The 14,913-nt window shown below is 39.3% G+C and overlaps 1 protein-coding gene across 2 annotated transcripts in view; it reads left to right on the forward strand.

The window, feature by feature from the left end:
* The first annotated feature begins 277 nt into the window (after positions 1 to 277).
* The window catches only part of AKR1D1 (aldo-keto reductase family 1 member D1), a 44,447-nt gene continuing 29,811 nt past the window's right edge, over positions 278 to 14,913 (forward strand). For both annotated transcript variants that reach the window (XM_036905513.2, XM_036905515.2), the window contains exons 1-3: positions 278 to 448; positions 8,401 to 8,568; positions 11,592 to 11,708. In XM_036905513.2, the coding sequence (XP_036761408.2) occupies positions 356 to 448; positions 8,401 to 8,568; positions 11,592 to 11,708 (378 nt within the window). In that variant the 5' untranslated portion in view covers positions 278 to 355. The remainder of the gene's footprint in view (positions 449 to 8,400; positions 8,569 to 11,591; positions 11,709 to 14,913) is intronic.

Genomic DNA, 14,913 nt, shown 5'->3' on the forward strand with positions numbered 1-14,913 from the left:
ATAAGTTTCCTTATAGGTTAAGAGAATTTGAGATCAGCCTATTACCTGTCAACAAAAACTAACTGATAGAAGTCAGCTAGATTTGTTCCCTTTTGTTTTCCCATCTTTTCTTTGCAGAAAAGTAAGCGTAAGCTCTCAACGGGTTGTTATTTACATGCCTCTGATGAAGTCCAAAGGACAATCTCAGGACAACCTGAAAAAACAGGTTGGGAAATAGATTTGTTAATCTCTCTTCCCTCCTACAGCTCCTACCACTGGCCCTCTTCTCTCTCTCTCATTAAGTAGACTTTTTCAAAAAGATTCCTGCAGTATTCTGAGGCACTCCCAGAAGGTGAAACCCCAGACGCTTCCCAAGATGTACCTCAGTGCTGCAAATCACCGCTTACCTCTGCATGATGGAAATAGCATTCCTATCATTGGACTTGGAACTTACTCAGAACCTAAACTGGTAAGCTTATCCCTCTGTTCTGTGTGTGGGGGGGTGGGGGGGGATGTTTTGGAAACTTCCCTAAATCACGAGGTGTAATTCATTTTGAATGGATCTCATGGTCTGCTTTTTGTGTAATAAAATAACCCCTAAGAACTATTCTTTGGCTGAATGACTATTGAGCCAAAGATTAAACTAAATCAGTTTATGATTTTAAATTATCCCAGATTGCCAAATGGGACCTTTCTGCCTCCCTTACTAAAATGTAACTGAATGCTAATTACTAGATTGAACTGAGGTACATGAAATTTCTGAGTTTATGGCTTATGAATTTTTTCAAGTCTATACTTGAGAACTTTGAGTTCAGTCTAACAAAAATTTAGTGCAAGTCTACCATATTTGAAGCACTGGGCTATAGAAGCTTCAAGTAAGAGGAGTGCACTGTCTCTGCTGCCATGGAATTAAAGAATCTCTTAGACGTGGCAGACTCTTTAATAACTGATTGTAGAGTGATGAAGGTAAGAATAAACGTTATCCTAGAACTTTAAGCAGTATCTCTCCAAAAACAAAGGAAAAGGAACTAATTTGACCACGAAGATTGAGTGGGTTTTCATTAAAACATGGTAAAATCTCTGCTTATAAGATAAACATTTTTCTGCTTTCCTCATTGCAAGTCCACATTTAATGCTGATTACCAGAAAAAAACAGTGCTATGTGTAGAAATACTACTGAAATTTGAGTGATTATATGTGGATGAACTCTGTAAAGCGAAGTATGAGTTAGGCGGAGAAGCAGAGCTGAGGCAGCACATTTTAGGCAGAAGGAGAAGTAGAGAGGCACGTGGATACACCTGTCCAGGAAAGGCCAACCTCACAGAGCCTGGCACATGGAATTAGTGGTGGAGGGAATAGCAGCTGGATCTGGAGGGAGAAGATGAGAATGGATTATACAGGACCTTAAATACCAGGGTAAGGAGTTGGAACTTTATTCTATAGAAAAGGAGGAATTATCTAAAGTTTAGGAACAGATGAATAGCATCACTGGATCAGTGTTGAAAGAAAACTTGGGGACAGCATGGAGAATGGACAGCAGAGGAGAAATGAACTACGGATACCAAGAGTACTTCACATTTGTATCCCACCCACATCCCACTTCAGCTGCCCAATTCCCTTATTTTAGGTCATGCAAAGGAAAATGACTGTTGGAACAGTTATAAGGGTCCAGGTCTTTGGCTTTATCTTCTTACTTTGCCCACTGTCTCTATATGGCCTCAATCATAATCTTGACTTCAACTACATCAGAGACTCCCAAATCTGTACTTCCTGTTTGGTTGTTTATATCTCCATATACAACTGGACTGCCTACATCAGAACCACCTGGGGCAATTTGTAAAAATACAGATCCTTAGGCCTCACATCTGGCCTACTGAATCTGGCTCTCTAGGGGTGGAGCCTCAGAATATGCATTTAACAAGCTCTTTGGACAATTAAGTATGTCCTCCATCTTCCACAGGCGCTGCGAACTCAACATGATGAAACTACAATAACCATCTCCCTTTCCCCACCAAGGAACACTAGCAAAAGCACTCCTCTTAACAAGTAACACTACCACTCCCAGCCACTCAAGCCAGAAATATGAGTATGTTCCTTCATTCTGCCCTCTTCTTCCTTTTATTCCTTTTCTGCATAATATCCAAATGATTACTAAATCACTGTTGAATTTATCTCAGAAAAATTTCCCCAGTTCACACCTTCCTTTTTGTCTGCACTGTTGCTGTCTTAACTCACCTTTAGAATATTCTTCTAATTAATGATCCAAACTGAGGCTATCAGGATCTTCCTCAGACCTGAAGATGATTTGTCTTATCTATGCATAATTACTCCAGTGGCTACCTGTCAGTTATAGGGTAGACTCCCCACTCCTTACCTTGAACATTGGGCCTTTATGGTTCAGTCAAGCCCTGTCCATCCAGCAGTATCTTCCACCCATCTCTATGTGTAAAACAGATCTACCTAAATTCCTTGAAAAACTCTCCCATCCCCATGCCTTTGAACATCCAGCCCTCTACCTGTAATTCCCTGCATTCTGCTTTGTTCAATTGGCTAACTTCTAAACCTTCAAGACTCAGCCTGAGGATACCTCTCCCTAGAACCCCATCTTGCAGCTGTCACAATTGCTCCTCCTGTGTGTTCACATAGCCCCGTGTGCTCAACTCCACTGTAGCACTTATCACACTATGTTGTAATCATTGTTCCTCTGCAATCTTCCCCATGAGACTGTAAAACCTATAAGGAAGGAGACCATGTCCATTTCAGTTCTATATTCCCTGTATAGTGTCTGGCATGTAATGGGTGTTCAGCTGATGCTTGTCAAATGAATGAATGAGTTTGTGAAAGTGGATATATATATATATGTGCATGGGAGCATCAGAGGATATGGAGATGTAAATAGATACAGTAACAACAGAGAAAATATTCTGGACACTTAACCATGTGCCAGGAACTCTTTTAAGTGCCTCACATTATGTACATTTTCTAATTCAATCCTCACAACAAAAGAGATACCATATAACCTCCCTTTACAGATGAGATAGCTGAAGCATAGGGAGTTAAAATAAATTGCCCTAAACTTATAATGCTGAAGAACAGAGCTGGGATTTGAACCAATGGAGACTGGGTCCTGTGCTCTAATCTCTCTACTGTATCACCTGTTCTGAATATATCTGATGTTAATGAAGCTGCACATTTCTAACTATGACCGTCTATGTGTATTTTTGTATATGAAAGTATCTAGGAATATATATCCTGAAATCTAGGTGATAGATATATATCTCGATCGTGAAACTCACTGGGCACAAAGTGCTGTGTCGACCCATAAGTATTATTAAGTACCTACTGTGTGTCTAATACTATTAAATACTCGGGTTAGAGACAGTCACAAGCAGTCACATCTCTTTTCCCAAAAAAGAGTTGTAACTCACCTCAGAAATAAGACATACGCCAATTAGAGAACATGACATAAGAATTCTATTTGAAATGAAGATCATGCATATGCACCAACCACATTTGTAATCAGAACTATTACCAGCTGTAAAGTAATATATGGAGTTAATGATATGTCTCACAAAATCAAAGCCTCTGATGTGGAGAAAAATATACTACATGCATCTGGCAGATATGGGATAGAGGAAGGAGTGGAGTTGGGGTTCGGTGGGGAGATGGGAACAGGGAGAATTGAGTGTCCCTGGTAGAGCACTCATGGATTTCTGTGCCAAGCCCCACAGCTGACAAGTCCTTAATCACCTACCCAGAGCTGATGAGGCAGAAGCTGGGGTTACCTATGTCCCAGTCAGTCACCCTGAAATAAAAGCACTAATTTAGACTTAACCTCAGCATCAGTCTTAGTCCTAGAGGTGGAGTCTGATGCCAAAAATTTCTCTTCTCCATTTGGCACGCCCAAGATTCTTTTCAAAACTTTCATTCCACAACGAGAGATAGAAGGTGAATGCAGGCTGAGATAACTCTCTAACTATAATTCATGTTTCATCAGGTCAGTCAGGATTTGTCCTAGGATTCTGTTCAGTTTTGATACAGAAGTTAGCAAGCAGCAGGGCTCCAGAGGGAAGATTAGGCATGTCTCCAAGGGGAAATGGGAGCAGAGATGTCTAAAGACTAACACCGTCTCCAACTCCTGCCCTGTTTAGATTCCACTAGACCCTGTGGAGATGGGAATGGTGGGAAAGGAGCCTGGAAGAACAGTGATTGTGGAGCTGTGTGAGGCTGACCAGCCAGATTCTCCTGACTCTCTAAATAGGCCCAACTTTCTCATAGTTTTATGCCCGTGGATTCAGGGAATTAATTGAAGGTGGACTTTGGAGCAAACATTTAGTGTCACCAAGCACCTGGCACATTACCTCACTTGGTGAAATACACAAATATCCCTGTTACTTTCTCTGTGAAACCTTCCCAGAATGCTTTCACCAAGGGCTGAGATAGTCCATTATAATAACCGACTAGCAGATCTCCCTTCCTTCTGTCCCTCCCTATAGCTCCAACTGAGAAAGTCCACAAGACTTTTGAGTCTTCTGCCTTTTTACTGCTTTGATAGAAATTTATTCAGTTTTTGTGAATATCATGTCATAAAATTAGTAGCCAATATTTATTTAATATTTATCAAATTTCAAGTAAAACTCAAGAATGTCAGGTGTTCAAATGACTCAAATACAGGACCATTGTAAATATTTTGGAAAATGGGCAATAGTTCAGTTCAATAAATATTGTTTGCCTACCATATGTGAGGCTTTGTTCTAGGTAACATGGGATGGAAACAATGGGCTGGAAACAAGGGATTTAAAATCTGCAAGCAGTGTATCTGAAGGCAGAAAAAATAAATACAAATATAACCAAAACATAAGGAAAAGCTAAAGTGCTTTGAGAAAGAGAACACTTGTTCAAAGACGAAAATGACAATGAATAAATCTAGTTATGGGGTAAATCAAGAAATGGCAAATTATAGGAAAGGAGTGGCCTAGGAAGGTAGGCTGGGGACATGACTGACCTAATATTCCTACCTGGGTGGCCTCGGTTGAGATTTCTGTAGCTGCAAGCAGTTGACATAACGTAGAGAATCAGCCAAAGGTTTTGCGAATAGGGCAAAGGAGAAGTGAAGTCCAAGCCCTTGATAAGCACCAAGAAAGACCCTGAAACCTCAAGTCCGTTCTGTCCCTGAGCTGGAGGGAATAGGGGGCATGGGCTCAGGATCTCTTCTCAGGAGAGCCATCCTTTAAACATGCCTGGATTTCTCTTCCATGTCCATCTAATGCTCCTCCTCTTCTCAATCCAGGCAACCTTGTTTCACCTTGAAAGGCAAATCCTTGTTCTTATACCAGGTTGATTTTTTTTTTATACTAAGGACAAGATGTTAAAGGGAAATAATTATTTGATGACACGTATTAAAACATGGTAAGGAAGATTTTATTCAGGGAGTGAGAACTGTCGGGATAGGTAGGGAGACCACTGTGATGGAATTTTGCAATGGGGTTACCTATGTCCCAGTCAGTCACCCTGAAATAAAAGCACTAATTTAGACTTAACCTCAGCATCAGTCTTAGTCCTAGAGGTGGAGTCTGATGCCAAAAATTTCTCTTCTCCATTTGGCACGCCCAAGATTCTTTTCAAAACTTTCATTCCACAACAAGAGATAGAAGGTGAATGCAGGCCGAGATAACTCTCTAACTATAATTCTAGTTATGGGGTAAATCAAGATTAGGCTCAACTCTGAACACAATGTCAGTAAGTGGAAATGTATAGCCAAGGAGCGGGGTCTGAGTAGGTGGACAGAAAATTACTAAGAGGAAACACCAGGGATATGGGAGGATTCTGGCTAAAATGGCCTATCAGGATTCGTGCTGAAGATAAGACTAGGCAATTAGGCATCACCTGGGCAACAGTGGAGGGTGAAGAGCCTGATTAAATACCAAGGGTGATGAGATATGGAGAGTGGGGTATTGTTGCTAAACTGGATTAGCAGGATTCTTCTTGCTAATATTGGACAACGCAGAGATGAACATGACAGTCAATGTTGGAGAAGAGTTCAAGCAAGCCTGATTAGAGTTTGGACAATGAAAGAATCTTTCAAGGGTGAGGGTTGTCTGACAACCTCCACCTAAAGGGACCAGGGACTAGGCAGGAAACATATATAAGTGATCCTGGGGAGCTTAATCTATTTCTCAGTTTTGCTTTACTTTCCCATTTTGGTAGTAGACATGAGTGCAAGAAATGTCTTTTCTTCTTTGCTATAAGCGAAAGAAAACACATGCAACTAACACTCAGGAGACTATTGTCAGTCAAAGATGTAATAAGTAGAGTACTGAAAATTCCACTCACCATTGTAAAAGAGGGTGGTGATTTCCCCACTATGGCCAATTTTCATGCATAAACAAGGGTCCAGTGTGCCTGATCTTCCAACATTTTTCAGAGTATTCTAAAGTAATTTTTAATTTTTAAGTAATAGCAACTCCTTTATATTTCTGTAAAATGCAAAACTAATATTTAAGAGTTAGGAACAAAGAAAAATCTAGTTGGTGTTTGTTTGTACTTTAAGTGTAGCATGTATCCTACCACAGAAGTCATTCCAGGAAACAGAATTCTTTATTTTACTGATGTTGTCCTCAATTGGTGAATCAAGTTTTTTGCATTTTAGATTCTCCTATCATTGACTTGAGTCTCCAAATATAGTATTCTATTTGATCTTTCTGATTTTTCCCTAAAATAGATTTTCCTAAGGAATCTGCCAGACTTACACAGAACTCTCTTCTGTTACACTTAAGAATTACAAAGAAGTATTTTTCTCACATCCACATTTCCAACTAGTTCCTCCCTAGTGATGAGAATTAAGTCCAAATTAGTAAATCACCTCATTGCTGCTTCTGCCATGTAAGGGAGAATATTTTTAGCAAGAAAAGAGTGTCCTAGATATTCAACTTTTAGAAAAGGCTCTTTAATGATAGCTGAATAATTCAAGACTTTCACTACCATTACTTGCTTCTGTGCCATAACCTTTATTCAATAAAGCATCATCCATATATGACTTCAAGCTAACAGTCAAGACCACACTCTGACCTTAGCCCCTCTCCTTCTCCTTTTCTTTACCCTAAATGCTCTCCTGGTGCTCTTTTCTTGGGTCCATCTTTGACGTTACAAGCAGCTACTCCCAAATATATTGCTTTGGGTTCTTCCGAAAATTAAACCTATTTTATATTAAATCTACTTTCCTCTGTGTTAAATGCATCAGTTCCAGCGCACAGAATGTCAGTACTGTTGCTCAGATTACATTTACCATCTCATATTAAGCTTTACTCTTTTCATTAATACTATGTACACATCTGCGAATGAAGTCATATTTTTATTTTTTCTCTTAAATTCCTGGATCCTACCCCATGCTTCCTCTTCCCACTGCATTTCCGTTGTCTAATTTATGTCATTCATAACATCTCCTTTTACAGGGTTTCCCCCCCATAATTTGTATTTAAGCCCTAGTCATCATGTTGTCAGTTAGCTGAGGAGTTATTTCTGACATTCCTAGAATGTGGGTCTCTTTTCCCAGCTAGCTGGTATTTGTAACTATGAATTCCATTTTCTATTACCATCTGTGTAGCCAATTTGTTCATTTTTCATAACCCCTTATCTTCTCAGAAGTGAAGGCTTTCAACAGGGAAAGAAAACACAATTTATGTTCCCAAGGCTTTGTATTTCCAGCTCAGGACTATTAAGTCGCTAGAAATACAAGGGATTTCTTGTCTCACTCATTCTACAATAAATCAATAGCTGTGGACCAGAATTCACAGGTCTAATATGATTTGTCAAGCATTTGGTGAAAACACAGAAAACACAGAAGCAAGCACAAGTAGTTCTCAACATTTGTGAACAAGATCAGAATGATTGCCATCTGAATATGACGTCAATTAAAACCTATAAATAGGATTAGACTGTTTACAAATAAAAAGATTTGAAATTTTTGTCTGATGATATTAGGTGTTGGTCTTGATGGAAATATCCATCAACGTTTCCGTTTTTTATTATGAAAAAATGTAGATGGACTCTTGTATATTTAAAACGTCATGTAACTAAAGAACAGTGATTTATGTGCAATCTAAAAAGTGGGTAACATACATCATGGTTAAAAATTTTTGCAGTTTTGGGTCCTGTCAACGCTCAGGGGTGAGGATTTTCTCATTCTTATGCTTCATGCTGGCTAATAAAATGAACAAAGCTTTGGCTACCAAATTTGATAAAAACATATCTTGAAAAATCTAACATGCCCCCCACAACAATTATTTTTCCCCAGCTTTACTGAGGTATAATGGACATAGAACAAACTGTACTGGTGACATATAACACCTATGAAGCCACTGAGATGTTGAACATCCTATCACCACCAGAAGTTTCCCTAACCCAACACCCTTGTCATTTCAGACCCCTAAGGGGACCTGTAAGAAGTCAGTGAAGGCTGCCATCGACATAGGGTACCGGCACATTGACGGGGCCTACCTTTACCAAAACGAGCATGAAGTTGGCGAGGCCATCAGGGAGAAGATTGCGGAAGGAAAGTTGCAGAGAAAGGATATTTTCTACTGTGGAAAGGTGAGATCTTCCTTCACCCTCCACCTCCTTATATTAACGATGGATCTGGTGTCACTTTTCTCTGCTGAAGAATGTTAGACCCTTACCAGAAGTACTGAGTTCTCCAATACCAAATTCTTCACTCTTGCCAAGAATTCAGGATTTAATTAGCTCCTTGAAGTTTAGGGCAAACCTCCTTCTTCATCCATGGGCATTGATTTAATATGAAAAGAGTCAATCTACAAAGCAGGAAAATTAAGGATTGGAGGGAAGCAGGAGGTGATTCATACTATATAAGGTTTTGACAAAACTCTTTAAAGGGGCTGCCTTCTTTTTCTTTTGGGTACACCTATTTGTCCTCACATCACTCATTTTTCTATTGAGCTGTAATTCACATGCCATAAAGTTCATCGTTTTAAATCCATGGTTTTAGTGTATTCACAGAGTTGTACATTACCACTACCTAATTCCAGAATACTTTTATCACTCCAAAAAGAAACCCCATACCTACTAGCAGTCCCTTCCCATTCATCTTCTACCTCCATCACTGGCAACCACTGATCCACCATCTCTCTAATTTTCTTATTCTGGACATTTCATATAAATGGAATCATAAAATTTGTGGCCCTTTGTGCCGAGCTTCTTTCACTTAGTATGATACTTTCTAGTTTCATCCATGTTGTAGCATATATGAGAATTTCATCTCTTTTCACAATATTCTATTGTATGAATATATGACACTTTGTTTAGATCACTACCTTTTGAGCAACTGAAATCTCCAGTATTAGAAGTCACCGTCCATTGAAAAGCCATCAGAAAGGTAAAACATCATGATTAAAATTAAAGCCAGTGGAAATAGATGTTATATATTTACAGGCAGCTTTGTAGGGATAAAGCTGTACAACTTTAGAGAATTTGTAACACAGTTCTCCTGAGTATTCTAAGGAGAACAAGCTGCTGCTTCTAACTTCACCCCCCTCCCCAGACCTTCCTTCCTCCCACACCCCACTTGGTCTCCTTCCCAAGCTCTCTGGGGAGTTTGCTGTACTCCAAGTCACCAACCCCTTGTGGGTGATGATTCCAAGAGGCCACATAGAGCCACTGTCCCAAAATATTAAGCTGAAGCTCTTCCTTTATTATAGCTTTTCAACTTTGACTCCTAAAGATTTTACTATTACATAGTCTCTCATTAGGATGAAAGACCAAACCTTAAACCCGTGCTCCCAAAACGTTTCCAGGGAAGAGTAAGTTGAATTCATATGCTGAGGATCTACGACCTAGCAGCCTACTCAAAGCCAGAAAGATTTTTGATGACTTCTGCCTTATCCTAATTTTTTTCAAACTTTTGCATTTCCCCCCATATATTCTTCTTTGTTTCCTTTTGTTTCAATGTAAAAATGAGGCTTAAGCGACCACCAAGAAAAATAAAAAAACCTTCTCATCTCATATCCTTGGTAAACAGTTAAAGCTGCTGCACTATTTATCACGTTGGAAAAATTGAACCAAATTAAATCAACTCTTTCATAAATTTGCTCTGAGTTAACATTTACAAAGCACTTAAACAGTATCTGGTACAAAACTAGGACTATATGTGTATTTTGAACAAAAATAAATTAAAATATTTAAAACAGAATTTTAGGCTACACAGGTGACAGCAATAACATCAAAGAAACAACAAACACATTTGCCACTACTCTTTCCACATTGTTTTCTCTTCTCCAGGCTTTCAAGGCAAGAGATAAAAATTATTGTCCAATGTATGGAAAAACAATCAAATTTTACCAATTTTGCTTGTTCTTGTGACCAAAGAGGTACAGGAATTCAAAACTTTTTTTCCCCAAAAAAATCTTTGAGAAAATTTGATGCTCTGAGAAGATACACTCATTGATCCTGAGGCTTGGAGGACTTCTTAGCATCCCGTGTTTGACAGACCCCAAGGGTACACACACACCAGTTCGACAACCCAAGCCTTAGTCTTTCATTACCTAACATTTTAGAGACTAATTTCTTTTGTTGTTGTTCTTAAGCTGAATTTCTTGTACTTACTTTGTTTTTTCCCAGCTTTACTGAGATATAATTGACCTGTAACATGGTGTAAGTTAAAGGTGTACAACACATTGATGATAGACGTCTATGTTGTTAAATCGATTACCACCATAGCGTTAACTAACACCTCCAGCACATAATTACCATTTCTTTTTATGGTGAGAACATTGAAGATCTACCCTCTTAGCAACTTTTAAGCATATAATACGGTATTATTAATTATAATCACCATGTTTTACATTAGATCCCCAGAACTCAGTTATTTTATAACTGGAAGTTTGAACACTTTGACCAGTATTTCCCCACTTTCATTAGTGGACAGCTGTCTGATTATCAGTCTTTGTTGGGAGACAAAGCTGGAGTCTCTTTTGCTGACACTTTGGTGGCATCACTGGTTCAGCCGGAGACCGACTGATTTCTTAGCAGGAGTTGGCAGAATTTCCCTGGGTCTGAGTCGGACCAAATGAAAACAAAGGGGCAGTAAAAGGGAATCTAAACCTGTGCAGTATTTTAAAAGTTCGCCAGCTTCTGCACCTCCCATCACAATGAGAAGGACCCAGGAAGTGACACACACAACCATGTTTCTTGCTCAGGTGAAGCACAACTTCTACCAGAGTAACACGAAAATAAAGTGCCAGGCCAGGTCAGAATAGCTTGTCAGATACCTATTTCTAGTTACACAATGAGGAAAAGCGAAAGCATTGAGGGCTGATTAGGAAATAAGGTAAGGGCCAGGGAAGACTTTTCACTGACTTAGAAATCTGTGGTTCAGGTGGATCTTGAAATCTCTGGTACTATATTCAAATAAATTTATGCTTTGGGTGTCAAGAGTTGTGTCTGTTTATCCAATACTCAGATGACACTGCAGCATAAACATATTTCTTGTGATATGAAATGAGTGAATAAAATGTATAATAATGCTTTGTAAAGAATAAAGGGCTAAATTCGTGTAAAAAAAATAGCGTGGATTTTAGTAACTATCTCCTTTTTTCTTTCAGCTGTGGGCTACAAATCATGACCCAGAGATGGTCCGCCCAACCCTGGAAAGGACACTCAAGGTCCTCCAGCTAGATTATATAGATCTTTACATCATTGAAATACCCATGGCTTTTAAGGTGAGTTGAGATGTCTAAAGGTTAGGCCTCTGCTCTTTTGCAACCATGACCCAGCAGCTATGTGCACGAAGCTGGTTCATAACTTAGCAACACAGAATGTTATCTTATTACCATAGATCAGATAGTACTGACCTAGTCCAACAAATGCCCACAAAGATTACATGCAACAGGCTGAGACCTGGATCCCAAGTTTCTTGACTCATAATCCAGTGCACCTTCTATTACACCATGTCTTTACAACTGTAGCTTAAACTGTCAGACCAACAGGTAGTACTCTGTCTGATAGCTTTTTGTCTAGTTCAAATATGCTCCTTCCTTGAACCTTCTGAATCTATGGCCTCATTGTTAACTCAATCACCAGCAACACACCCAAGACACTGCTGAAGAGCAATTAACTGCTTTAAAATTTCATCAAGGGAAGGAGCCATTGAAAAACAAAATAGGCCACTTGTCCACGAGATAAGTCAGATACTGCTGGTCAGGAAGAACAAGGACCCTCTGCCACTGCAGTGGCAAAAAGTCCTTTATGCAGCCAACCTGGCTGCTTCTGTTCTCTGGAAGCACTTTCCTTGTTGACTCTCCTCTAGAGTCACACCCAAAGAGGACCTTGAAGAAGATTCCCCTTTTGCATCTTACTTTGCATAGATATGGGTTTGGAGGCTTCACAGTGATCTTGGTAATCACAGGCTTTTGTTAGGTTGGAATTTCATGAAAAAGGCAACATCCCCTAAAAGCTTGATAAGTTTTCAGTAAATTCACATTCAGTCAGCTACATGAATGACTAATTAAAAATAGAAACTTAATAGGATTATATTTCTTGTATCTAATCCTTGGTCTGTGGTTTCTGCCTCTTGGTAAAGAACTCCTTGTTCTGCTCATTTGCTCAGTCCTCAGCTCAGTGGTCTCCATCTGGCTTAAAATAATGTAAGTAAGACAGGGAGGCACAGATAACATGTTCCTTGCACCCAGCCTGCATCTCATTGGATGGTATACCTTTGTCAGGTAGGGCATCTTTGTACTAAGGTCTTGCTTTCAGAGGGACACTGAGAACGAGAATGTTCCCAAAGTACAATTTTTTTTCTCTTTTGAAGTCTTACCTTCCTTCCTTGCTGGCACTGGCTTTTCTCTCTCTGGAAGGCTCACATTTGAACCTCTGCCATCTTGGATACCTGTTTTAGCAAAATATCATCTTACATCTCATCTTATAACCCCGGTAGCAACAGACACATTTAACTTTCTTCAGGACCTAACTGAAGACTGAAAAAATGGTCAACCTACTCTAATGCCCAGTGTTTTTCTATTAAGTCCATAAAGCTCCAGTCTTAGTAGGCCCATTTGTCTGAGTCTCAAGAGACGACACGGCAATAATTTAAACTGATGCTGTGTGATTGCATAGTAAGAATTGCCAGTTCTCAGCTGGAGGTAGGAGAATCCTCACTGTTCGCAGTCGCATACTGACCTAGCCAATTGCACACTTTTAGTCTGCTATGTTCCCTGCACCTTGGTATTAGTCAGGACTCTGATTGTAAATGGCAGAAATCCAACTCAAGTCGGTGTTAGCAGAAAAAGGGGAACTAAAGATTCCAAAAGATATCTAATACAGGCACAGCTAGATCCAAAAGTTCAAACTATATAGCTGTACGCCCTTTCTTTATCTCTGTATTCTGGTTGACTTCATTCTCAAAAATCTCTCTCTCTGCATGATGGTAAAATGGCTATTGATAGGCAAAGCCTTCATCAACAACTTGAGAAATCAGAGAAAGAGAAACACATTAACCCTCGTGGAGAAATAATGTTTAACCTTACTTGGATTATTACCTATTACTGACTAACCTTTGATCTAAGGGCCCAAGTGGATAACTGACTGACATCTATGGCCAAGAGTGGGTGCTGGGTCAGGCCACCTATGTTACATGGAATGAGCCCCTCCAGAGAAGATAGACACAGTGGTGGTAGAAAGCAAAATAACAGATTTGCACTGTACTCATTAATTAGAGATCACTCAGCATGGTGGTACAGAGCTGGACTCCAGGGCCAGCATACCTGTTTTGAATCCCAGTTCTGTCACATATAAGCCAGATGATTTGGTCAATTCATTATGTGATCTCTTTCCATAGCACCTAAACAGGGTGCACTGAAAAGAGTATGCATGGGCTTTGGAGTCACATGAAAGAGGGACTAACTTTCAGCTTTATTATTTACTAGCATAGTCACTTTAATCTTTATGAACTTCAATTCCATTATCAGTAAAATGGAGACAGTAATAACTAACTTGACAAGTGTTGTGAGGCATCATTAAAATGATACATGTGAAGTCACTGGCATTTTATAGATAATAAATGAAAAAATGTTCAAGTGGAAAGGAACCTTAGCAATTATATATCCCAAAGCCTCATTTCACAGAAGAGAAAGTTGAGGCCCCAGGCAATAAAATAGCTAACTCAGGTTTAAAGTCCATCAGAATTGGGACCAGATCTACATGGGCCCCCTGATGCCAACCCCTACTTGTTCCCTTACACTGCACTGCCCTCTCTGCCTTATCCTCACAAGCCTAATAATTCCAATACCTTGTGGTCTACAGGGCTTTTTTAAAATTCAGGCTCTCGGGAGTTATGACCTTGGCACTCCTCCTCATTCAGCTAACTTCAGCTCTTTTTTAAGGGCAGATTCCTACGCTGAGTCTTAAAGATCTGGAAAGAACCTGTTTCTAAATGTGAGAAAATGAAATTTACTTCTCTGTGGCTAACTAATAACTTGTAAAATCTTTTTAGGGAATGATTAATAAAGATTTTCTATTTGTATTCTTAGATGGTATCAAGGCTCAAGGATACAGAGAAGGTAAAAAACTTAACAACGAGAAATTATCCAATATGACAGTAACTCCCAACCGAACATGTAATTCCTGCAATTGAGAAATCAATCCTTGATGCCAAAATAGTGCACACTTTTTGAATCTTATTATTTCTTAAACAAAAAAACCTTTCTTGATAGAATATTAGCACTATATTATTTTTTAGATGTCAAGTAGTACATGCGGCAGACAAAATTGCAGAAGAGCAAAATACAAAATACAAGAAATCATGATAGATATTTTTAAAAGATGAAGTTACTGCTGAATAGGAATGAGAGTCAAATGGGAGACAAATACTTCCATGCTGTCAGACAAATCCAATAGACATATTTTGTCCTCATGTTACTTGCTCTC

This window comes from Manis pentadactyla, chromosome 7, assembly GCF_030020395.1.
Source record: "Manis pentadactyla isolate mManPen7 chromosome 7, mManPen7.hap1, whole genome shotgun sequence".
NCBI lineage: Eukaryota > Metazoa > Chordata > Mammalia > Pholidota > Manidae > Manis > Manis pentadactyla.